Source organism: Trachymyrmex cornetzi, unplaced genomic scaffold, assembly GCF_001594075.2.
Source record: "Trachymyrmex cornetzi isolate Tcor2-1 unplaced genomic scaffold, Tcor1.1 scaffold248, whole genome shotgun sequence".
Classification (NCBI taxonomy): Eukaryota; Metazoa; Arthropoda; class Insecta; order Hymenoptera; family Formicidae; genus Trachymyrmex; species Trachymyrmex cornetzi.
In genome coordinates this window covers 2,618,879-2,645,561 of record NW_017297144.1, presented here as the reverse complement: position 1 = coordinate 2,645,561, position 26,683 = coordinate 2,618,879, and the positions used below count along the sequence as shown (strand labels likewise).

General features: G+C 34.2%; 1 protein-coding gene across 6 annotated transcripts in view; it reads right to left on the bottom strand.

Moving 5' to 3' along the window:
* kcc (solute carrier family 12 member kcc) overlaps positions 1–26,683 on the bottom strand; it is a 95,419-nt gene that overhangs the window by 10,923 nt on the left and 57,813 nt on the right. For all 6 annotated transcript variants that reach the window (XM_018507997.1, XM_018507998.1, XM_018507999.1 and 3 more), the window contains one exon: positions 3,661–3,755. In XM_018507997.1, the coding sequence (XP_018363499.1) occupies positions 3,661–3,755 (95 nt within the window). The remainder of the gene's footprint in view (positions 1–3,660; positions 3,756–26,683) is intronic.

Sequence of the window (26,683 nt, the reverse complement as noted above, 5' to 3'; positions counted from 1 at the left end):
TCTAAATACTCTTGTTCAAAATTTCAGCTAAGATTAAACAATTTTTAATGCATTTTGAAATAAATTGGAGTACAAGTAACGCAAATAAAGTATTACATATATTAAATTAATAAAAAAGATTAGAATTCTATGAGACACACACACACTATAATGGGTGGTATTCATAGTTCGTTCTTACTTTAACACCGTCTTAAATAATGTCTTAAGTCTTAATATGCTAATACGACTCTCTGATTGCTTCATGATATCTTAAGACTGTATTTAAGACAGTCTTAAATATAAGAATCGACTCTATGAATACCGATCTATATCTATCGTTTTCTACAAATTGAAGTTGCGAAACCTATAATAGAATAGTATAGGAAAGACTTACTACAATATAATATCAGTGAGCTATTCTATTGAGTATTATCTTCTATTGTCATTCTGATTTTTTATAATAAAAACTCGCGAGTATACGTGAGAACGTACGTGAATATACGCGAATGTGTGTGCCATTTATTACTAACCTATTGTTAACATTTTTTATTATCAAGAAAAAAATGATCAAAGAAATGTTTTCAGAAAGAGAGTTTTCAGAACAAAATTTCAGAGTAAAATATCATAAATTTCCCCCCAAAAATGCCAACAAAATTCCATGAAAATTCTTGTGTGTGTGATTTTTAAAAAATCTCTAAAAAAATTTCAGATTTTCCGGTAGTAAATACTCTGGCGATGTTTCAATCAAGGAGAACTTTTCTAACGTAAAGACCCATAATGCGACTTTACGATTTATGTTCCGTTGGATTCAACAGCTCGAATATTTTACCAGAAATTTAAAGGCAAACTTGACTTTTACAAATTACAGCCGTCTGATCACGTATAGACTCTTGCTACTTCTGTACGATCACGTACGGACTTTGCTACTTTTATCCAGCTATAAATATATAAAGACATTTTTTCTATTTTCATTTAATCGCGTATAGACTTAGCTGTCGGACAAAATACGAAACAATTTCGAGATTAACGATTCGTCCGATCAGTCATCGACTCTTATCACTCGCGTGCTGCTACAGCATGAAGCGCGTTCCTCGCCCGTTGCCATCTTATAATTTCCCGTGTTTTCGATTCGTTATTATGCCAAAAGGACGTCGCAACTTCATTTGCAATTTTATTGACAAACTTTTGCGGGAAAGTGTCACGTAACTCTGTCCGCCGGGACGCTTTTATGGAAATTGTTAGTCTCTTGTCATGTAAGTTTCCGCTGCAACCTCGTTACGATGGTATTACACGTTGTCGATCTAATTTTGCGACGACTACTTTTCACATCAAGCATTCCGCTTGCATATCATACAGAAAACACAGATCTTTTTATATATATGGATAATAATAACGTAGTAAGAAAAACGTCGGAGAACGCGAGCTAAAAAGATTTCTTAATAAGATTTTCTTTAAGAAATTGCAACGAATTCCTGTCTTATCTCTAATCCACTGCTTTCACACGTATCTTTTTTATTTCTTTTATGACAATTCTTAGTTTTTTATCGTGTAAGTTTTCGCTGCAACTTCGTTACGACGGTATTACACGGTGCCATCCAATTTCGCGACGACTATGTTTTTGACATCGAGTATTCCGTTTGCACATTACACAAAAAACACTGATTTCTTTATATCAGATGTAATAATGTAAAACAAATGTTAAAGAACGCAAGCTAAGAAGATCCCAACATATGATAATTTTCTTTAAGAAATTGCAACAATTTTTCCATATATCTTTAATCCACTGCTTCCACGGATCTTTTTTTAAGAATCAGAACTGTATTTTAAGACCCATAAATAATCGGCACACAGTTTGCTTATATTAGAATTTGTAAGATTCGCATAAAATATTATTATAGGCTACAAGACCCGCTTTGGTCGAATATGGTATTCTTCATTTATTTACGTTAAAATCTCTTATATACACGAAGAAAATTTTATATTTAAAATTACTATAATGTGATAGTAGCTGCGGACATCGTGTAAATTATAAGTTTAAATGCTATAGTCATTTTTTTAAAAACAATAATGCAACGTAATTTTTACACTTTTTCGTAAAAATTTTTTATTACAAAATCACAACTTGTTGAATAAAAGTTAGTATTGTAAAGATAAGTAAAAAATATAGTATACCTAGCAAATTTTGTTTGCGTACCATAGTAAAAATTAACAGTTTTCATGTTAGAATATGGCTTAAGCACTAGTTTAACAAAATAATTACTTTATTTATGTGATAAAAATTAATATTACCATAGTAAAAGTTATGTCGGAATCATATTGACGGTCCATAGGAAATACTAGACGTAGTAAAGTGTAATTTAAAATTGTATTAAAACTTAATATAAAATTTTCTCCGTGTAGGTTCGTAGAATGAACAAACTAATTATTATTGAAATACAAATACAAAACACTTAAACTGTCCTCCGAAATTGTACTCGTCCTCTATTTTTTCCCTTTTTCTTGTCTGAAATTATTTCAATAAAATTTACAAGCGCGATAAAAGTATACTGCTATTACTCGTACACCTCAGGTTTATCTTCAATTGCGGTGTTCGATCGAGTCGAACGAGAAATACGAGAATGCCGAGAGGGTTAAAGTCGCCGTGGAGCGAATTATCGGAAGAACGGGGCACAATACTAGCCTCGCACGAGATTCATAGTTCGATAATGGCTCGCAATTTTAAACGGAATTGGGCAGATAAGGGAACTGAGCCGGACAGGAAACTCCGGCAGCTTTCTTACGGTAAGAGAAAGAAAGTAGTAGTCTTTCGTTAAAACTGCAAGGAGGAACGATGACAAGAGGGAGAGTAAAAGAGAAGAGACTTAGCTCCCGAGTACGCGGTTTAACTTCCGTTATGAAAGAATTTCGTTAAGAAAGCAATTCAGAAAAGGATTCTCAGTGGTCACATAATTCCGTTCTTAGAACTCCATGCGAGACATTATTGAGAAAATTGCAGTCGACAGCTAAAGCTTTCGTGAAAATATTTCGTAACTTTATGAAAGAAGATGAATAATTGAATTGAATGAGTCCAATAGAACCACCGTCAGCTCCGGAGAGTTAATTATGTAATATTTAATAAGTAGCAACGTATGGATCCTTGTGAAAACACATTATTAACATAGTATTTAAATTATAATTATTCATAAAACATAAGAATGAACGATAAATTAAAATTAAAAGAAAATATAGAAAATTGTGAAGAGATAAATAAAGAAAATAAAGTTCTTTGCGACGAATAATTTTTAAAGTAAAATACATAGTTCTGTTTGTAAACTGCGTTTTTTTTTAATTACATAGTATGATAATTATTATACTATGATGACTTTATTATTTGCATCGAAAAATAGATGATTCTTTCGAGGAAGATTCTAACAATTAAAAAGTAATTAATGAAGACGACGTGACGTAGACATTAAAACGTATACATTAAGTTAACGAATCGAGCTGTACGTTCTTTCTTTCGATAAAAAGTGAAAAATTTTTCTTTTTCTATCAAGATATGCATTAATTTTTCAGTAGATATAAATTAAATAGGCGCGATTGATTTTTCAGTAGAAATAAATTAAATTAAATTAAATTAATTTAAAAATTTCTCTCTCTCATAAAATAAGATCTGAATTGCCAGATTTTTCTTGTACTCACACTGTAGAGATACAGATTGGTCTCATATCCTGACTTCTTCTCGGAATTGGTGCTGACAATGGGATCGCCATCTCCGCCTGCGCCACCTCCATCGCCTGAAAGCATGAAAAGAACGAGTAATTAATTATTCTGTCTTTTGTTTTGAGTTTTAAAGTTCTGGAGGGAATGTATTAACTACCAGAAAAATACACATTGATGTATCCATTGTTAATGGTATATTAAGGATGTTCTCAAGAAAATTAGTGTTTCTTGCAAAAAATTGTATATATAGAATTTAATCACCAATTTAATAATTAAGTTTCATCTTCATAATTTGCTATATTTTCTTTTAACTTCAACTTCTCGTTTATTCTTACGTTTAGCGAATAACTGAAACATTGTGTTAATAAATGTATTCACAATGGTTCATACTGCTACTCGCGTTAAATATTATATAATTAACTCTCTGGAGCTGGCGATGGATCTATTAGACTTACTCAATTATAAATCTCTTTGTCAAACAATTTTCAATTTCCTTTGTGTTGCATCTGCAAATTTGGATTGTTCTTATCGAAATATACTTACAATTAGTATTAATTCCTATTATACATGCTATCTTGGTTTCTTGAAATTAATTAATATATGTTTTAATTCATTGCGTAAATTGAATAAGTCTTATACACTCAGCATCAATAACTGTGTTATAGATTTTGGTGTCAGCTCCAAAAGATTAATAAACATATTTGAGACAAAAATTTACACCGTAAGATATGTATATCATCGCGTGAAAATCTGCAGTGACAACTGAACCAATGAGAGCGACGTTTATGAGATACTTAAACTCTTTTAAGGTACTTTGAGAGAGTCATAATGTTTACAACTGCCTGTTAGATGACACTACGACTATTTTTATAATCGTTAAATATTAATTATCAAGTCATTATATGTTCGCGAAAATACATATATAGATTCAGTCGCAACATAAAATTTTGTTGCTTCCCGACAAACACAAAAGAGTCAAAACTGGAAACAGTGATAAGACTGAATAGGTATCTGAGTGTAAAAAAAAATCAAATAATAAAACATTTTATAAAAATTACTTCTTCATAATAATAATCAACGACCAAGAAAACTTTCAAAAATATACAATAAGTTGAGTGAAAATAATCATATTGATATAAAAAATTTGCTTTCCATATTGCATCTGCTATTTTGAATTTCTAACATTTGATTTTAATAATCAGCAATCCAAGAAACATGTAAATATTAAAAATTTGTCCAGTAGAAAACAATGTGCCCTGGAAGGATTAAAGAGTTTTCAATATTTAAAAAACAAATTGTATTTTCACGTATAAATTCGCTTACGTTACTCGGCCATATTTTATCTTTCTACATTTGCGCTTTCTCCCCACGTATTTCATACGCGAAAAGAAAGCCGGAGACTGGCGAAGATCTAACGACATTGAGATACCGTTAAAGAGCTAACTCCCAATGTAGCATTCCGCGATACAAATGGCAACGTTCCAACTGGCACGTACGATCGTTAATCGACCTGACAGAATTTTTATCAACGCGAATTCAGAGTCGGTCTCGTGAGGAGAGCTCAGGCCTCTTGGCCCATTCGTCTCTCTCAGCGAATCTCGACTCCCTCTTGGTATTCCATCAAGATGTTCATTCCAACAGAGAGATATTTCTTATCCAGCATCCAGCACGGAGAAACCGCAATACTCGAATACAGAATTTGCCGTGCTTGATTGATTAATTGTTCCTCGGAAGAATCAATTCTCTCTTTTAAAAAAACGCGCATCTATAAAGTATGCGGATTATAAGCTATAAAATCGAAAATATTAATTTTTCAAGTACAAATAAATTCAAGTAAGAGCAATACACTTTTTTAATGATATGTTGAATAATATACAGCCTTGACCATAAATATAAAGCACCCTCATAATTTATTTTGCATTTAATTTCTAAAAAACAATAATAAAAGCCAAAGAAAAACTAACAAAATATTAAAATTATAGTGAAAGTAATAATAGATATTAAAATTGTAATAAAAAATTATAATTAAAATATTAAAGTTGTAATAAAAATTGTAATTAAAATATTAAAATTGTAATTAAAATATTAAAACTGTAATGAAAGTAAATAAATATTCTTATTTTTCAATAAAATTACTTTTAATTTATTTTTCATTAGGACATTTACGTCAATTTATGAGGATATATATGCATTCCAAGGAACAAATTAGCAAAATATGAAATATTGAAAAACTATATTTAGCTGGATATCGAATATCAAATTAGTGAAATAATATTTCCCTAATAAAGATACATGGATAAATATTATTGCCTCGTAAATTTATTTCACATATTTCAGGAAAATTGAGGTAACTGTTAAAATCACAATATTTAACTATAGAAATAAATAACTAGAAGTATCATATGTTCCTTATTCACTAAAAGGACCAAAGAAATAAATTACTATGAAAATGAAGAAAGTGATAAAAAGTCAAATATTTTTTCAACAAAAAAGATAAATATTGGAAAATAAAAAAAGTTCAGACTCCTATATTTTATATAAAAAATATAATATTAATTTAAAAAATAAAAACAGTCAATAATGACCATTTAATACTTCTAGTGTTAACTAAGCAATTTTTCTAATGTGGAAATTTGGACAGAATGATTGTAAAGATGAAACTAAGAGAGTGCGCGAGAAGGAAGAATGGGACAATAGCGAAGCGGATTATGCAATTCTTACATCGCGTCGACGAGGAGGCGAGCATCTCCTTACTTAGTAGTCATGAGAGAAGGTTCCTCTTATCCCTGTCTACTTGAAACGCTCTAGCGTGACATATCAGAGCCACAAATTTCGCTCTTAATCTACTTGTGAAACGGAATAACGCCGCCAGTAAAACGTTACGCGATGGACATTACGCGAGGAACATAAACAAGACAATAGCTCTTGGCCGATGTATTCATAGTCGTACTTATAGTCGGCAATTTCCCCGGATCGTTCCGCGAATTAAATGCTAAATTTGTGAGATATGACGTTCGACATTTTTATATAATTATACCGTATGACGTCGGAAATATATATATATATATATAAATATATTTATAGCGCAGATACCTGCTTAATGGCTGGAAAATTGAGTTATCCTTAGCTGACTGTAATCTTACCTATATATCGAAAACGCATCATCTTGCTTTGTACGAGCAAGAAAATTGAAACCTTCAGTTAGATGTTAGATAAAGCGATACTAATTTTCGCTAATAAAGTTGCATAAAATTGATGACCTTCAATCATATATTTTATTACAACAAGTTTATTATAACATAGATTATAAAAAATCTAACTTGTCATCATTAACTTCCCGTGTATCTATTGGACCCACTCAATTATATCTTTTATAATATGTTAAATCTACTTTGCATTATTGTTATTAAAATAAATTTAATATTTACACACATTCTTTTTTATACAATAGTTATATCATTTTGGTTCCTTGAGATTAATTAATTTTGTTTAGTCAACATGTTAAATATCAAAGGTGCAATAATAACAATCCCTTGAGTTAACCTTTCGACTCTCAAGCGAGGCAAACCGTTTCACTTTAAAAATGATATTTTTAGAATAATTCTGTTATAAGATTTTAATAATTTTTGTTTAAAACAAATAAATGCATAATATATATAATTTCAAAAAAGATATGTTTTATTTACTTACGGCGAATTATTCGTTCCTCTCTCTTGGGAATATTATTTTATAATTACTTTCAAGAGATAATTTTCATTTACAACTAGAAAAATTAATATAAATTTTTAATTACATTTATGTTATTTACAGAATTGTGCAATAACAAGAATCTAGTTCAAAGGACAAGAGCTATAGATAATAATTGTTTCATTATTATAATTATAATTATAATTATAATTATAATTATAATTATAATTATATTATAATTATAATTTCAAAGTTATTCAACATATAGCGATATAAATAAAAAATAAATGATATTGTATCATATTTTTTACGCGTGTACTTACTATATTTTAATATAAGTTTTAATGTCATAAACATGCTGTTACACAGAAAAGTTTTTTAGAGTCAACCGCTCGCACCACTTGGAAACTTATGCTGAGAAATTAGCATTTAGTCGAAAGGTTAAATAATATTTTGTTATTTTTAACTTCCATATGTATCCAAATGTAAACACATCCTTCTGCAGTTTCAAAGTAAACAACATCCATATTAATATACGCACTTAATAAGTGCAAACTGACTGTTCACATTTTAGCGTAAACTAAATTTGTGTTAAATTTAATACAGTTTCTTGAGTTCAATTGTTTAACTCCACTGTTTTAATTAAATTAACGACATATGAGTAGGTACAGCGGTGACCTATAGAAATATTAAAAATAACTCGAATTGGGTATAATCCGATTTTTTTTTTACTTTGGCACCTCTGAAGAAAACACCCGTGAAAGCCTCAAAAGTATCATAATCTGACATTATGAATTTAACAGAGTAAATTAAATGGATTTCACAGAGCCATTTAATTTACTCTGTTAAATTTATATGTCCCAGCGTATCAGTAACTGTGTTACAGATTTTAACGTCAGTTTCAGAGGGTTAAGCGGATATTATAGTAGAACTTGATCAAAAGGAGATGATTGAATACTATTTATTAACGTCCATTAACATGAATATTCATCTTTTGACGTTTAGCAATAGCTTTATCGGGGAATAAATTTTACTATTAGGAAAGCATTGTTCCATCCACGGTCTGAATCATCGCATCTTATCCCGCGCGATTTTTGCTGGTTTTATCGACGGTGTAACGTAACGGAAAAATGTAGAAATGGCAGAGAGACGAGCAGAGTAGAACTATGCGAAGTAGGTCGATGGTTTCGCGTGCAATGCCAAGGCTTCCCTGTGTATATGTCAAGAGAAATAAATATAGTCGAAGATAGCAAAGAGAACGAGAGAAAGAGAGAGAAGCGCAGAGAAGTCAAATAATATAATACAGGCGGCTGACGCATCCGAAGGGAAAAGCCAAGAGCCGTGTGTCTCGATTATTGTGGGATGCTTCTTGGCTGATGTCTGTTAACTTAGTTATATCACCGTGATCTCCTTATCCCTCGCGTCGGTTTCTTCCCTTCTCGCACCACCCCTCGATGCTATCTTGTAACATGCCCGAAACCACAGTTTTGTTCGTAAATTCCACGACGATTCTGAGGACAAACTTCGTCAGAGTGTTTGGCGTGATTCAACGGTCTCTGGTGGAATCTATTCCCGTGAGAGCGACCACGATGTGATCGAGAGATAGATTTCGACGCGTGTACATCGAAAGAAAAATTTGTGGTATTTGTGACTATAATTACATGTTACTATTTTATGATTATTGCTATAGTGTTAGGAATAATAATTGTATATGTATAGTTCTATCAGCAAATAAAAATATATATACAGTTAGCAAAAAATGACTGTATTATTACTATAGGGTTGCGGAATAACGCGCGCGCGTTATTTATAACTGTAATTACATTAAACCTCTACGGCACAAAGTTGCAACAACACTGCAGCAACATTGCATGTTGCAGCAATATTACAGAGATTTTGCAGCGATATTGCTGCTGTATATAGGAATTGATTATTTTCATTATAAATGATATAACATTTCGTGCGCCACTCCGTATATGTATATTTCTTGATAGAACTATAGCACATATAATTATTATTATTAACATTCTAACAATACTAACCATAATTATGGTAACACGTAATAATTAATCACAAATACCGAAAACACTTTTCTCTCAGTGTACTATTCCAACAACAGCATCGTATTCAGCGAGAAAAATATGGCAGTTCAGGAAAAAAGGTGATATTTTCGAACTATGTAATATTTTACTTTTCCACTAATATATCTGTAACATTTCCTTTAGTTCTCTTCCCTTCTTATATATCGTGTATTTGAGTGAACAGGTGTACTAGACTCACATCTTCATTATTTAAATAGAATATTGGAGATATTGTGCTTATATAGGTACCTAGCTATTCAAATGTCGATATTAATATCGCACGATATGTTAAGAGCTCAATATTATACATATATTATTCAATATATATATAACAGAATCGAATCTCAATATTTCATTTTAAGTTAATACTGAAAAAGTAACGTCTCTACGCAAACATATTTGTGTGCGCAACAACACGGTATTTACGTTACGTAAAAAAAAAAATAGAGAAAGAAAATAACATCGGCTCCGCAATATATACATATAATTACATATCTATATAATACTTTAAATCGCATTATTTCCGCTTTTGCTGTTCTTTAACCTGTTCAAAGAGTTTTCCATTCGCATGGGAATACAACACGATATTTTTGTCAGCGAAAGAGACTTTGTAAAGTATTCTGTGATGCTGAGCTGCATTAATTTTTAATTTCTATGAGTAGTCTGTATGAAAAAAGTTCGTTCGTTTAATAAAAAAAAAAAAAGGAAGTTCGGTTGGTACTTCTATAAAAGGATTTTCCGCTACAACAATCAAAGTAAAAGGATGGAATGAACGAGCGACAGAAAAGAGAGACAGAGGCAGAGAGAAAGAGAGAGAAAGAAACGATAGAAATGTCACTTTTCCGTGGGCAAAAACGAGATAAGGAGAAATATATCGCGAATAAATACACGTGTCCTCGAACTATATTTCTTTGACGAATACTGCAACGCCACGAGAGAAAAACGTAAAGATATGATATCGCTGTCACGAAAAATGGAGTTCTCTTTCGGGAATATTTCCTGGCGATCTTATATAGAATCCTTCGTCCTTCCCCACGTAAAAGCTTCAACATTTCTAACACAGAGAAATAGATCCTCGATAAAGAACAAGTCACCGTATAAAATGTTTACTCAGTTTTCTATATTTCGAAATTATATGTCAAAGTCCAGTTAATTGGTAGAAATAAAGGCATCCATCAAAATTAAATAATAAATATTGCCGTTATCTGTACTGCCACGCAGACCTATATTTACTGCATTCAAATATTCCGCGATCATTCAACATGATTTCTAAATTTACTCTCTTCGCACGTGTCCCATACACATTCGAGTAATTATGATCGAGTGTCGTTTGCACGCCACTAAGCGTCCCTCTCGACACATATAGATTCACATGTAGCATGGGCGTGAAGCTAATTGGCGGACAAAGCGTCCGGTATTATTACCAGAATCGATCCTGATAATCGGCGACAGAGTAAGAATTATACGACTCCGTAATGCTTCATGACGCGGTCGTAAGCGAGTTGGTCTCTCTCGGCTGGGTAATGATAATCGTAATATTTCATTGATGGGGCTGTAACCGGCAGACTGTACGAACAAATGACGACCGTAAGACCATAAACCTTCTAGCGATTGTCAATATCAGGTTGCTCGGTTGACGTCCTATCACGATGATTTATAAGCCCCGTAAATTGCTTTAATAAAATTTCTTTTACAGCAAAAAATTTATAAAAGGCTCATAAAAGATCCTCCACGTATCGCCTATTTTAAACCTTAGGTATTCTAGACTCAATGTTATATTCGTATCTTATTCCACTCATTTGATCCATATTCTTATCGTAATCTTAACATGTAATATTCGAACTTTACTATTAATACTGAGAGAAATGATTTTGTTATAGGAACAAATCAAGGGACAGCAAATGTGATATTTGTTAAAAAAACGATCGATTTGTTACGATTGCAAATTAATTCGTCAATGTAACAAATAATCAATAGTATCGCTAGCAAATAAGAGGCTTATATATATATATATATAAGTCATAGACGGTTGCAGGGTCTCAAATCGTAAGAAATTGGCCAAATCTAGTCAAGTATTCTCCCTATATTTGTGACTGTGCTTAGTCGGTTTCCTACAACTTAAGACTTCATGATCATCTACGAATTCTATGTAAACGAGCCTAAAGTCTATCCAAAAGATAGGTTAGATTCTATATAGTTTGCTTCTGTTACTAATAATCAGTTGGTATAGCAGACTGACAGTAATCACAACAACAAAATTTGTTGTCACATATTTACCGATCACTGGTTAAAGATACTGGTTGCTTGCTAAATTAACAAAATTCTTTCTCTGAAAGAATTTCTTTAAATTGAAGTAAATAAATTAATAACCAGTCTTTAATTCTTTAGAGAGAATAGAGGTCTATTTTTAAAATCTTCTTGTCTCAAAATATGACATTGTAGTGGCTTTCCCATTCTGTAAAGGTTGATAAGTCTCTTACAAAGTGATTATAAAATCTTTATATACAGCTTTAAACTTTTATAACTTTATTGAGTCTACAAAATGAACTTAATTGGAAACATTTTTTCTTTTTTGTTATCACCTATGGAGTAATTTGATAATGCTTTAATCAAATCTGAGGTCAAAAATAAAGAAATTAAAATAGTGAATTCATATAACAGACAGAATTTAAAAAAAATAATTTTAATACCATAAAACTCGGTTTTAGGGGGCTTTTAATTGCAAAGTTTATTTGAAGTTCAGTACTATACGTAAAGTATTACAGTTAGTACTAATTTCCAAACTGACTTTTAAACTCTGATCATGAACTCAACTATGAGATTTAGATCGTCCTTTATGGAGGTTATTATCCTTTTGAAATTTGATATTTTCTGTCTACATTCAAACTCAGAGATACCAAGAACTTTCTAAAACCGAGTTTCACGATAATCAGATTATTTTTTGAAATTTAATTTTTAGAATTCTAACACCAGAATTCAATTCACAGCAACCTCAGAAACCTTTGGAGAGCAAGATCTTCTATAGGTTACTTTGTTAGAAAGCTTCAGTCCTCAAAGGACCAAAGCTTTCTAACAAATAGCGAATTCGGTTGGACACGCTCTAGTGCACACTAGTGCATGTTAAAGTCGTTGTACACTAATTTAATCTGAGTCCAAAAGTGAAATGGAATTATTTTAAATTATAAGATATATATTTTACTTAATAGCACAATAAAATGCATTAAGGATTTCATGATTTAATCCGTATTTCTGTGTATATTAAATACACATTTTTATGTTAATTTATATACAACGATACTTTAATATGCATCAGTGTACACTGAATGCGTCCAATGGAATTTGCTAAAAGTAAGGTTAACAATGTCATTTCAATATACAGATTTAAGATATGTCAAAGATGAATGAAAAAGTTTTTTGCAAATATTTACATATTGGAACTTTGCAATAAGTACAACGACAGAACGTAGAAAATGATGAAATTTAAACATCTCAAAAATGAAGTAACTCATTGTCGCGACAAAAGCGATATATTTAGCTGTGCAAGAAAGCCGCGTAAGGAACTGGAGCGAGACGCGAGCGTCGTGCCTGGAAAATACAAACTCCACTTTGTGCTTGCACTCACGCCATTTGCCAAACGCTAGCAAATTTGGGACAATCTCGTGACAGGAATTAACGAGACCCGAACTTCCATGCTCGCCCACCAATGCTGATGAAATTTCGATACAATGATCCTCGCTTTCGTTCTCCTGATTTTACATTATATACTATCGTATTTCCTATTACAATCTCTCTATGTTCGTCTATAATTTATGTACGTGTGAGTATGTATTGTCTATTAAATATAAAATATTATCAATCTCTCAAATGTCGAATATTCTCTACTTCGAAAATGCTGCAATGACTTAGAATTTATGTAATATTTGTGTCTGTTATGAATTAAATAACTAAAAAATTTAATTAATTATCGTTAATTAACCATCTATGATTGTTTTATACTAATTAAGAATTTCCTTAATTAAGATTTTTAAATGCTTTCTAAAGAAGTACTTCATAAAAATAAAAATTTTTAAAAGTGAGTAACCTTAATTTTATTTTCAACAATCAAGCTGGTAAAAATTAAGATTACTTATTGATCCATGCTTATATGTACAAATATTGTATTCCTAATATAATTAGCTCGATAAATGTGTTATCTTTTAAATATCAAATATTGTCAACGTCAAATATTCTCTGCTTTGAAAATATATGCAATTTACGTATATTTACTAATATTTGTTTCCACTATAAAGTAAATAATTAAAGCTTCATTATCATTTAACTACTTATTTTTAATTCACCAATTAAGTATTTTATAAAAGTACAAGTTTTTTTCTGATGTAACTTTCCTGATTCAAAGGATGCTTCATTAGTTTTGTGATTGAGCCTAGAATGATGCATTGCCACGAAAATTGAAACTGCAATTTACCCTTTGTGCATCTCAGCGAAAATTAATGGCGTGGATGCACTGACGATAATACCGGAGATGGTGTCTAGTGAAGACAGATCAGTTTACGTCGCCGGCGAGATAGCACTTCCCCGTAAAACAATACATGAAAACGCGCGTCTTTTACCTCGAAAAATACATGGTATCGATGTTATCGTATTTCCGTGAAAGAGCACGTAACAGCTTTATCTCATTTCTTCCCTTATGGAACGCCATTCGAACGCATTCAGTGCAAAAGCGGAGCTGTTGCAAACGATTTTGCGTTCGCGATGCATTCGGAAGCCATTCTTATTGATGATATCTATGTACAACAGCATGACATTTTAAAAAGAACAAAATTCCTTCGTGCAATATTGTCGTACAAATTGTTTCCTCTGTAAAAATATTAATCGCAGTCTCTAAATGAAGTTTAATGGCAGTCCATTATTTGCAATTGAACTGACATGTAATTATGCACGCGTCGATGCGCAAGATCCCGTTCGGATCGCACTAGATACACTTCAATGACCAAAACGAGGATCTGGAAAATCAGGCTAATGCATTAGCGGCATTAATTAAGAGCGATACGTTTGCCTCTCGTAATTTTTCTTCCACAAATGGCCTCTCGAAACTCGCAATCGACGCAATTGTATTCCGTTAAATATTCCGTGAGAGCGCGATTCACCTTTCACCATTTATTTCACTGTTTTTCACGAGCTTGAATAAAATAAAATTGTTATTTTCCATGAAATTTACCAGTTAAAATAAATTGAAGTAGCTGTGAGCACAATTTGTGATTTATATTTACGAGTAAAAAAATTCGAAGATTTTTAAAATTCAAGACACTGAAAACAAAGAATGAAGAACATTCATAAATTCAGACTCGGGATATAATTTTATGAAAATAAAATATATCGGGCAATGCAATTTTTCTTGAATTCTTTATAACAGTCTCGATTCCCCAATGTGGAAAATTTCGTTCAACACAGTCGGCACGAATTCGGTGGAATTACGAGCTCGTCTATCTACGTTTCGATTTCATAAATTCTATTTCCCGACGCTCGTAAATAAAATTAAACAGGCGTGGGCGCATTTCGGCAAAGACGACGACGACGGTGGCAGCTGAATTGAATTTCATATTTCAAACTTATGGCAATTACCGCACGATATAGTATTTTATCGAGTGGGCGGCGGCTGGCGATTATTGGCCATCGATTTACGTTCCGGTGGCACGTGTGCATTCAACCGTACGTGCGACATTGCGTGCTTCGACACATATCGCGTATATACTTTGCCGTAAGAAGAGTCGATTAAGAGGATTTACGTTACACGATAGATTGCTTCTTCAAGTCGATGTACATTGCATAATGCGTTCATAAGTCGTGATCATCAATTTTCATTTTATATCGGTAACAGTGCAATAAATTTTGACCAACTTTTTATTTTTGGACACGTAACAGGTGTTTTTTGTAAGGCTTTTCACGTTAAAAAAGGATATGCTTTTCAAAAATTCCATTATTCTTCAATTTTTAAAAACTCTGCTGTAAATTTCTTATGTAATAGTACAAATTTGTAATAATATAAGATATGTAATATATAGCTAAAAAATTTAAATTTTGTTTACAATATAAAAATAAACGTGATGATATAAAGCTTCTTTTACTGTTTATGTACAATTTTAAATAATATAAAATTTATTGGTCATATTTAACCCACTGTTGGCCAAGTCGAACTTTAAAAGCACTGTCAATATTTTAATTGGAAATTTCAGTAAAGAATGCTGTAAAAAATAAGTAAAATACTATAAAAATCAAAATTCGTAGTCAAAATTTTTCACAAGTATGCAAGAATTTTTCCTGATTTTTATATATTTCGGAACAATAGAAAAATCTCCATTAAAGCTCAACGACTTAGACTGACGCAAGATGCAAAATTCTACATGGCCGACGGAAGGTTAATGAATTAAGACAACATCTTTGTACCACACATATTTAAGCGAGCAACACATTCTTTTACTGGTATTGGCACTGCATGGTGAGAAATTTTTTCGATATCATTTATACTTATTTCGCAAGTAACAGATTCGAAACTTGCGAATTAGATTAGCAACAAATTCCTACGTTATTTTTAAGTACAATTTTGTTGTTACATATTTTGCTCCGTTAACTTAATCTTCCATTAGTATCATTTAAAGAAAAACTGACAGAGCAATAAATTTCTTTCTTTGGCAAGAATCGATTAAACAACACTTGATAAAAATAATAGTTAAGTTTCAAATAATTTAAATATCAATTATTATTAACTAAGTTGTTTATATAAAATGTAAATGAATGGTCATAATACCACCTTCTTCTCTAATCTTCAGCCAATTTCCTTTCATTATTTCAAAAATACTAATGTTTAACTTTTCATCAACGCAGGGTTTGGTTTAGAATCTTTTTTATAATTTTCATTTTTGTTCCTTCAATTTTAAAAAATTCAGTAGGGATTAAAACTTTTATTTCGAAGCTTAATAACTTAGAACCCCTTGGGAAAACCGTAACTCTTAAGATTAAGTTAGAGTTACATCTTACGAGGTCTCCAAAATTATCGAGGACAGCCGCGGATTATCCTTGGAAAGTTTGTCGGATCGAAAATAGCGGGCCAACAGAGAGAGAGAGAGAGAGAGAGAGAGACGGAGAAGAAAATTCAACGAAATTTAAATAATCGGCAATTACGAACGAGCGAAGCGTGAATTTCGCACGGAAGCGCAACCGCCCGCTTGAGCGCGCCGACGCTATGTCGACGTTAATTTCCCGATGCATGGCCGCACTGAGGTTGACGCCGCAGCATCCGATCTGACGCTGCAACGAGCGTCAATCGAGTAACTGTGTGTCAACAAGACCCCCTCTGGTAGCTGCTGGACATGCACACATGGGTGGTCACTTATCTTGGCAAGGAACGCTCGTAAACCGCGGTTACTTTAATTTTCGCGAAACTTGGACTCGTGGAACCAATTAGATCAATCTTTCAGAGACTCCAGATTCATTTGGAAATGGAATTTATCTCTTTCTCTCTCTTTCAAACAGCAGTTTCGGTTGAGGGGATTTTAATTCAATCATCTTGCCTCCCAACAGATTCAATTTAATTATTTTACATTATTTTATTAGTTCAATTAGTCGTTTCTGAAGCATTTATATGTAAATGAAAAGCAAAAGAGAGAGAGAGAGAGAGATAATTGATCTACATAAACGACTTATAGAAATGTCTAAAAATTTCTCTTCGTAGTCCGCAGGCAAAAGAGATAAAGTGTTCACTGCAGAATTCAATGATGCGTAACTGCGATGATTCTTCTTTTTAACTCGGTCACGGTGAAACGCGAGGCATTTTTCGCTCAACGATGCGACGTTGAAAACGCTCCGATGATCGCATTATGTGATCCGTATGTAAACCGACGCGTGTTTACGGAACAAGTCGTAAGTAGAGGTGGTTGACGCATAAATTTCATCGCTCGGCAGATCAATCATGACTACATACATGTAGGCGTGTCAATGGTTAGACGAACACGTAAATCATGGAGATGCTCCGCAAAATCGTTTACGTCAATCCGTACTAGATAGTGTCTGATTTGCTTAATCGCGAACGGATAGAGTGCATAAAGTGAATGCATCTTTTTAGGATATCAATCGCATGTCGATGGTATCGATCACTTGGAATATGTGCTGCAGTATACATTTTTACAGCGTATAAAATTGTAAATGTCGCTCATTTGTTACAACGATGGGGCAATTCAAAAAACAAAACTTTTCAAAAAATAAATTTGGATGTGTTGAATTATTTAAAAAATTTGTAATATTAATTTAAAATGCAATTTTGATATAAAACTGATATAATAGAAATAAATATATATTATAAAAATAACAAAGTTTTTATTGAAACATTGTTCCTAAAATCAACGTTTATGCGATTCAATTTGTGCGACTGTTATGGCAAATATCAATTGTGGTAAATTGAAGTCTCGTGTATCAAAACGCTCTTATTTGTCTTATCATGAGACAACATGAAATTCTAAAATTCTCGGAAATGTACCGCTAAAACATCTCCGTACTATTTCGATTTTATCCGGAGCAACAATTTGTAGCCCCTCGACAGAAAAGTTTCCAATGTCACTCGATTCTCAATACGTCACAGCAAAATACGTGACGGACAGAGAATCGAAGATAGAAATTGGAAGTCCTCGCTCCTCGTGTCTTCGATGACGAGATGTAAACAGACTCGTTTTTGATGGCCTCGTATTCTATTGTGTGCATTTCAACATTGCGCGGTTTGCGGTTTCCGTTTTTATTTAATCTCATTGTTTTGCCGCAGAAACGTACGTAACTTTCGGTCAAGTACAAATCGACGCGGAAGTAGACTATGAAATTGATATACAATCGAAATATTCTGTTGAATTATTCACAGTCACAGTTATGTTTTAAGAAAATGACTACATCTTTTCATGCATGTACAAAACAGCAAAAAACAAAACTATGAAAAGTATTTTCATATTTAGGAATTTTTAATATCCATACACTGAGAAAAAAAAATTAGTAATAGAATAAATATTTAAACAGTGCCAACTAAAAACACTTACAGTAAATAAATATCTAATCGATAAAAAATGATACTTAAATCAAATTAATGTTTCTTGTGTCACATATGCATATATATATTTTTTTTATTTGGTAAATACATAATTAGTATTATTCAAATGATTTATTAATATTTAGTACATTTTTTTCAGTGTGTTTCTCACTGTTAATTTAATTCATTACAATTAAATTATTATATTATATCATAAATTTATGTTAATTTTATTATTACTTTAAATTATATTATAGTGTAAATTAAATATAAATATGTAAAAGAATAAATCATATTAAACTTGTTTTTTAATTGTTTTTTGTTCAACATTATTTCACTCTCTTTCTCAATTCGTGTACACATTTGTGTAAAAATATAATAACGTCATAAATATAAAATACATTTTAATTTTAGAAGCTTTTTCTTGCAAGACTTTTAATCAATATTGACTTAAAAGAGCTTCACGAAACGTAATATAGCTGCTTTCATCTTCCGCGATTTTTATAAATCGTCTTTCAAGGTTTATATGACACGAAAAACGAATCAATTTTTATAAATAGAATCTTGAATGAGTTTTGTTTTGGACTTAATAACCATAATGAAGAAAGAAGAATGTTACTAATAGTAACATTGTAACGTATATTTTCTTTCGGCAAATCGTTGATCAAAACGAACTTCAAAATTGAGATTAAGTCGAAAGCTTCGCGCCGCTCAGGTGTCGTTCGCGAAACGAACTCTGACCTTTGATCGCCGTCACTGCCGAGCATTCGGAGCATTGCTTCACGTTCTACTGATCAAAGGACGCTGCTTCTCTCACTTGGTGCATTTGCATGCACACGTACATACATATGCCACGCGTGTATGCAGCGTGTTCCTCCGGCCCGATGCAAAGTTGCTTGTTGGATTATCGCCGTTTTCGCAACTTCCGCTTTGCTGAAAGAGAATCAACCCTTTGCTAATAAGGGCACTTTTTACAACTGCATTTAACATTCAACCGTTCTTTATTTAACTCTGCGACTCTATAACAGTCGTGTACGAACGATCGATTACTGTGACAAAATTTCCGAAATTTACGAAACCCTGTTCGAAGAAAAGCAATACAAATCTTTATGCGAGCTTAAAGTTGCCTACTCGGCCAATTTATCAAGATTAACGTTAATTTACGACTTGAGATATTGTCTTAATCGCGCGACTTAGGTTACAAAGTATTTTCCTCTCTACATCAAAATGTAAAAGTAGTTCGCAATATAATATAAGAAGTGATTGCCAATTCTGCATGACGAAATTGTATTATATTGTATTATATTTACACAATGAATACGCGAATTGAGAAAGAGAGTGAATTAATATATTTAAATAAAAAACAATTAAAAAATAAGTAATATTTAATATAACATAATTTACAATTTGAGACCATTATTTTAATTACTCAATTTAAGTTATAGTATATTTTCCATTCCATACTAAAACATAAAAGCAACTCTCGAATGTAGATGCTGGATTCAAATGGAATGTAAAGTTTTGATTGTATTTTAATATTTTAAAGCACAATAAAAAAATCAGTTCGCAAGGAAAATAATTTATTAATGTGTAAAATTTTCAGTGAGAGAGCTGGAATAGAGAAAGACTTTAGGATAAAATCTACCTTTCCACTTGGCAGATTATGAATTAATATTTCGTCTCAAATTTTCCTTATTCACGGATATTTCCAGACAATTAAGGGTGTCTTAAATATTTGATAGATGTAGGATTTATCATCTTTAGTTAGTATTTTTTTTGAAATATTTAGATATCCACTTTAATGCATTAATGCATGTTTTATATATATACATATATATTTATATTTGGCGTTTTAATATAATTATTATTAATATAATTAGTTTCACTTTTAAAATTTATATGATAATAAATTTAAATAGAGATTTTTAAATAAATGCATGTCTGTATAATTAAATCTCATATATATAATGCTAATTTTATTTATAATTTAATAATATTACTTTACAGTCTAAAATATGATGATACATGTTTCATATATTTGGCGTTTTAGCATAATTATTAGTTCCAGTTTTATCTTATATAGTAGTGAATTGTGAGTAGAGATTACCTATAAAACAGAAAGTACCTCGTTTAACTCTGTTATACGTAAGATAGTAAATCTGATTAGTTTCGTGCGCGGATTGACACGCGGTAGTAGATAAAGGGAATGAAAGTATAAAGCTTCACTTTACTAGACGTCAGACAATCGGATCTATAGGAAGCTTTCGGCATTAAAAACACACGGGGATACTCCGTGGACATATATACACGCTTTCTCTCGGTCTCTCGTGTGCACTATCGATTCACCTCGCGGCCTTGTGCTTAATTGAATTAGTATCGGGCTAAAAAAGGGTGACCTTGAGTCAATTAACGACGAGACAGAATAAGACAGAGTGGCGCTTCTCACTACTTCTCGCCCGAGTAACAAAAAGAGAAAGTACCTCTTTAAATCGCGATTATTCTTCATAATTGTGGCCCACCCAACGTCCATATTTCTCGAGCGTATCCGACGTTAAGTAACAGCCATTAATGTACAAACATTCGCAGAAAGATAAAGTTTGCGAGAGAAAAAATAGTTTACACTCTTGCCAGTGCTTTGAGCGCGCCAAACATTTATTTTCAAACAGAAATATACAGTCAGTTGATGTAATTTTCAACTCCGTTATCTCTGATGAAAAAATTTAATTTTCTCTCCAGTTTCAATTAAAAAATCTATGACTCTATATATATATAAATCTAGTACTAGAGACCGCAAATTTTTACCTGCTACTACTGTTATATTTTAATTTCTATCTTCTATAAATATAGTAAACTTCTATTTTTACCAAGCATGCTATAATTGCTTAAGGATGTATTATTACATGTATTTTTTAACTAAAAAAATTTTTTAAATAAAAAAAATTACAAATTTTTCTATATCGTATTTAGAAATAATACAAAAAGTTTTTGTCAACGATTTAAAATCTGGATTAAAAATTATTTTAATAAGTGCACGTTTTTACAAAAAATGAAGATAAAATGAAACAATTTAAATTGTAAAATTGTATTGTATTGTTAAATATAAATATTCATATTATTGAAATGTTTCATATGTATAAAATAATAATTTTTCTATAGAAGACAGTATAAAGTCCCAATTTCAGTCACTTTTTGCAGAGACAATACACATCCTAACTCATATCACCGAGATATTTTTCCAGATACTTTTACTCTACTTTAAACTTTTACGATTATAAAAAAATAGGAAATTTTGGACATATTTTGCGCGCGAGCAAGTGAGCGGATCAAAACGGAATGCGGACGTGCTGGCGAACCATCGGGCACGACGATCTTGATCTGCGACTTCGGCGTGCCCTCGCTCATGGTAGTTTCGACACGTCTTCGATTTTCTACCGACCGGGGGTGGGAAACACGAGGCCCCCTCTTCCAACTGCCACCCAAAGCTCAGTGCCGTGCACGCTTTTCCGATACCCGCGCGAGCTGCAAGATCTTTATCTCGATCGTCGCAGAATCCTCTTCTCGCAGGATGTCTCCTCGTAGACTTTTTTTTGTTTATATCTCGATACAAGCTACTTTAGGTGGAACTGCACTCTTTTATTTTGATTTACTTATAAGATTGGATGCTAGGACGTTGATCTCTGCAGAATCTCGATCGATGATCGTTCTTTGTGAATCCCGAGATGGGCGAGATTAAAATTTCTTGATGGGGGAGAAACGATCGGAACAATTTGTTGATCTATCCTCTTAATTCACCAGAAATGATGATTCATTTGAATTGCAGAATCGCAAAGAACATCAGTGGGTGTGATCGTGGCGAGGGATCTAGACGATTTGGGGGGGTCTATATTTTCGAGTATTTCGCAATTGTACAGATTTTATTGATTATTGTAGTCGTTTCAACAGTAACGATTCGACATGGAGATCTCGGATCGCGGGTAGATCGGCAGCGATCTCAACATCGATCTCGGTTTCCGAAATCCCCGCGGGAACACTTTCGAATGAAGAAAACGCGGAAAGTCATGAAGCGCGGCCAGGGGCGCTCCTCTCGCACGACCGACGGTTCGCCAAACTCCGCGCGACTTACTTTCCGCCTCGATCCCTCTCGTCAACCCTCTCGCGATCTGGGAGGAGCCGACGTGCGCCGCGCGACACACGGGTGGTGAGATCGGCGTGCGACCGCGAGGCGGGCGTTCTCAGTCTCTCAGAGCGGGTGCATCTCTTCCTCCCTCCCCCCTCTTCTCTCGCAGGCGGTGTCACAAGGTCACGAGATCACTGGGTTCGGCTGGATTCACGCGCGCTGGCGTACGTACGTTCGATCGATCAGTCGGTCGGTCGGTCGTGGTTTTCCCACCGACCGGGAAACACTTTGCCGATCGACGATCGCGCGACTGTGACTGCGCGGGGCACAATGAAACACACGTAACACAGAGAATACGCACGCCGATATCGTGTCACGTCTTTGGATTTTTCTTCGAGACTCGATATCAGGTCGCTTAAAAAGGTTACGAGAGTCGCTGTGATTGATAGTCGTTATACATAGGACGGTCGACACAGCGACGCGATTCTGCGGCCAGGACGGCACCAGGGGAGAGACCAGACGGCGAGACGGGGACACACACAGGGAAAAGCGGGAAGCGCAGCGCGCGTCTGACTAGCGCGGAGCGTAGCTACTGCGCCGCGTCTGACTAGAGCGCGGACAGTCGCTACTGAGCTGAGCGCAGTGGTACAACCCGCGGTGTGTCGGACGTACTGGCTGCTTCCTTCTCCGGCGCGTTGCGGAGTCACGGGTCACCACCCTTGCGCGTCTCTCTTCCTGGACCGATCTCCCTCCGATCCTCCCTCACTCGTCGCGCGTTTCCAACCTCATTCCTCCCCCTTTCTTCTCTCTCTCCCTCTCTCTCTCCTTTTCTCGCCCCGCTCTTTTTCCTCTCGCACGCTGATCGCCTCAACGTGCCGAGCGTGCAACGATCGCCCGATGCTGACTCTCGCACGACGACGGCTTTCCCTCGCAGAAAACGTCGACTGCCGCGCGCGCGCTACTGCGAGGGGGTCGGTGACGGCCGACAAAGCATTCTCCCCGGCTTTTCCAGGGGTTCCTCTCTCCTCCTCCCCCTCCCCCTCCCCTTGCGCCCCTTCGTCGCGCGCGCACGCTTTTACGCCCTCTCCTCTCGATGATCTTCCTCTCTCTCCTCCTGTCTCCTCGTGGCTGCGATGCGTTTCCCGTCTCGCTTCATCTCTCGGCACGCGCCCTCCCCTCGCGCGGAGGACCGCGAGGTGTCCCGGGCGTAGTGAGCAGCTCTCACCCGCTTTTCCACCCTTGCACGGCGCCTGCGCGTCCCGGGGATGTCCCCCTCGCTCACCCCCGCGTGCTCTCCTTTTGCCTCCCTGACCATCCTGCGGATGCCCTCTCGGTCTCTCTTCGGTCCACGCCACCCTCCCCCCCTCCAGCCCCATTCTCCTCTCGTCGCCGCTGCTCCGCAAGCAGCCTCCTCTCTCGTCTATTACCCCGCTTTTCTTCTCTTTCCCTCTTTTCTATTAGATAGTTGGCTGCTTTTATCGGCCGTCCTTTTCCTCCCGACTATGTTATCTCGCCGGACCATACATGCTCTTCGTTGAGGCTGCCCTTCCGGAGAGCACCAAGTTTTTTGGATACTTGCGACACCGATCGAATTTGAATGCGTGCGAGACGAGAAAGGGGGTCACGGTTTCGTCGTGAAAGAAAGATATGCCTGTAGACAATGCGGCCGAGTGAAAACAGTTTTTCGTCGGCGACCTGATTTTTCCATATGAAACGGAGGAAACAAGACTGAGGAAAAAAATAACGCTTGCAATTTATCTTTAAACTTCAATTTAAATTTAATTTCAACTGTGTTTTCACAGGACTCCCATAAATTCACAAACCGCCGCGCGACAAATTCATTTGTCTCTCACGCGAGATGAAAACGGAATGAGAACGCACGACACAGACGAATTACCGGCACTAAAAGGGCGGAATTACCCCGTGCCCGTGTTGCATATCCGATACAATAAATCATTTTTGTATGAATAAAGACGTTGACACTCGATCGCGTGATTTTTTCGAATATTATTCAACGAACGCAAGGCACTCTTCTCTCCTTCTTCCTTTATCCCATAAATACACGTGCACGCGAGAAAGAAAAACGCTCACAGCGTTGGTTATTTATGTTCACACCTACGGGATGTGCACATAAACCGAGGCTTAAAGCCCGACTTTAAATCGAAACACCAGCTTTAAGCGGAGCTTTGCGATGCTAAAAAAGGAAAAGAGGCCCAGGTGATATCGCACAACCGTTCGCAATCGTTCCGTTATGCAAAGCATCGTTCGCGAACTTACGATTGCAGATATCATTGAGAACGTGATGGTATGCCAAAGTTCGCGCATTTAAAGTAATCTCGGGTCCCATATCTTCTACGTACAAATATTTTCATTACGAGCAAAATGTATAAAATTTGATTCAAGTACACACAATAAAAAATATTTTGTATATGTTAAAATTAGTCCTTGTTTTTTTTTGTTAAATTTTTAACATATCCGAGTTTTAATTTAACATAATATGATTGTTATTTAAACAAATATATAAAATGAGGCTCGAAAGAATCTATCAGTAAAAAATATAAAATTGTTATTTAAATATTTTGCGTTAAATTGATATTCCAAAATCATAAATTATAAATTGTGTCAGTGTTACATTTTTTGTGTTAATTTTTTGCATAATATTTTTTACTAACGTATTCATCTCATATCAATTCACACAAAAATTTATAGAAGAACCATTTGTAGAGGGTATAACGTGAAAGATGTTAAATTTAACACAAATTTATCAACACTGTGTATTTAATATTTAGTTTATTATTTAATTTTCTTCAATAATATATTTTTCAAAAATAATATATTTTTTACGTTTTCGCTTCAGGGAAAGATTTATTTCCTTTAGATAAAGAAATTACATACACATAAATGTACACATATTTTCTAGAGTGCAAAATTCATTATTCTCGCTGCATTTTAATGTTGAATAAATAACGTTGCCTCACATAATGACGTATACAAGAGTACGGGGGACAATAAAAATTAATTCACTAAAATTAAAATACCCTGGAGGATAGTACATTACTACCAAATAATATATAGCGACAATTTTATTATAATATAATTTTATTATGCCATTGGTATAGTAAAGAAGAGCTAACCGCCCATAATTTCAATATGATATGGCTATATCTTTCTCTAGTCTTATCCATGGCCGTCGAAGTATGAATTTTAAAAGTAGCCCCCTTTTTCTTCTCTCTCTCTCTCACCAGTAAGCCGAAGGATGAGATGCGAGAATCCGGGAATCGAATACGAGAGCTCAGAAATAATTCCCCGGGGGCTCAGGAAAATTTGACTTGCATCGAAAAACGTTCATCGATGCCAACGAACTGACGTAACTTTTTTTACGAAACAATGGAGGACGGTGAAGAATTAATCCGTTCGTGCGGATTCGATTACAGTCTGACTCTCGTGTGTTCGTTCCACTTAGACGGAGGCTAATGCGAGAAATTATAGCCTAGAAATTATCGAGAAATTTGAGATTTAAAATTATAACAGAAAAATACACATAACATCCACTTAAGTCTTTAAATTTAAAGTGTAGTTTTTTATGTGTTAATCTTTTTAAACGCCTTTTCGGTATACCCGATTTCTTTTTCCAATGCATTTTCTATTGCCATCAGTGTGTTGTCCTATAAAGGTGTAATATTATTTAATTTTAAGTAATTTTTGAGATTACTAGAGATTGAGATTGAAATTAATCAGAATAAAAAAAACTTAAAAAACCAATATCCATAAGTTTAGTAACTTTGTTTTGACTGGGTCAAATTCAATCTCAATCTCTAGTCTACCGGCATAAGAGAAATCTGGGACATCTTACATATTATTAATACAAAGGAAAACCGACATGACGACTCGACATAATGCAGGTAGACTCTAAAACATCATTGTCGAATTCATAATGCAACAGTAATTTAACATTTCGTAAATCGGTGAATTTAACCCATGCACAACTACGTCGAAGCTCCACGTTAAAATTTGCACGGCGAATACATTCGAGTAAATTTGCGAGCATGCAAC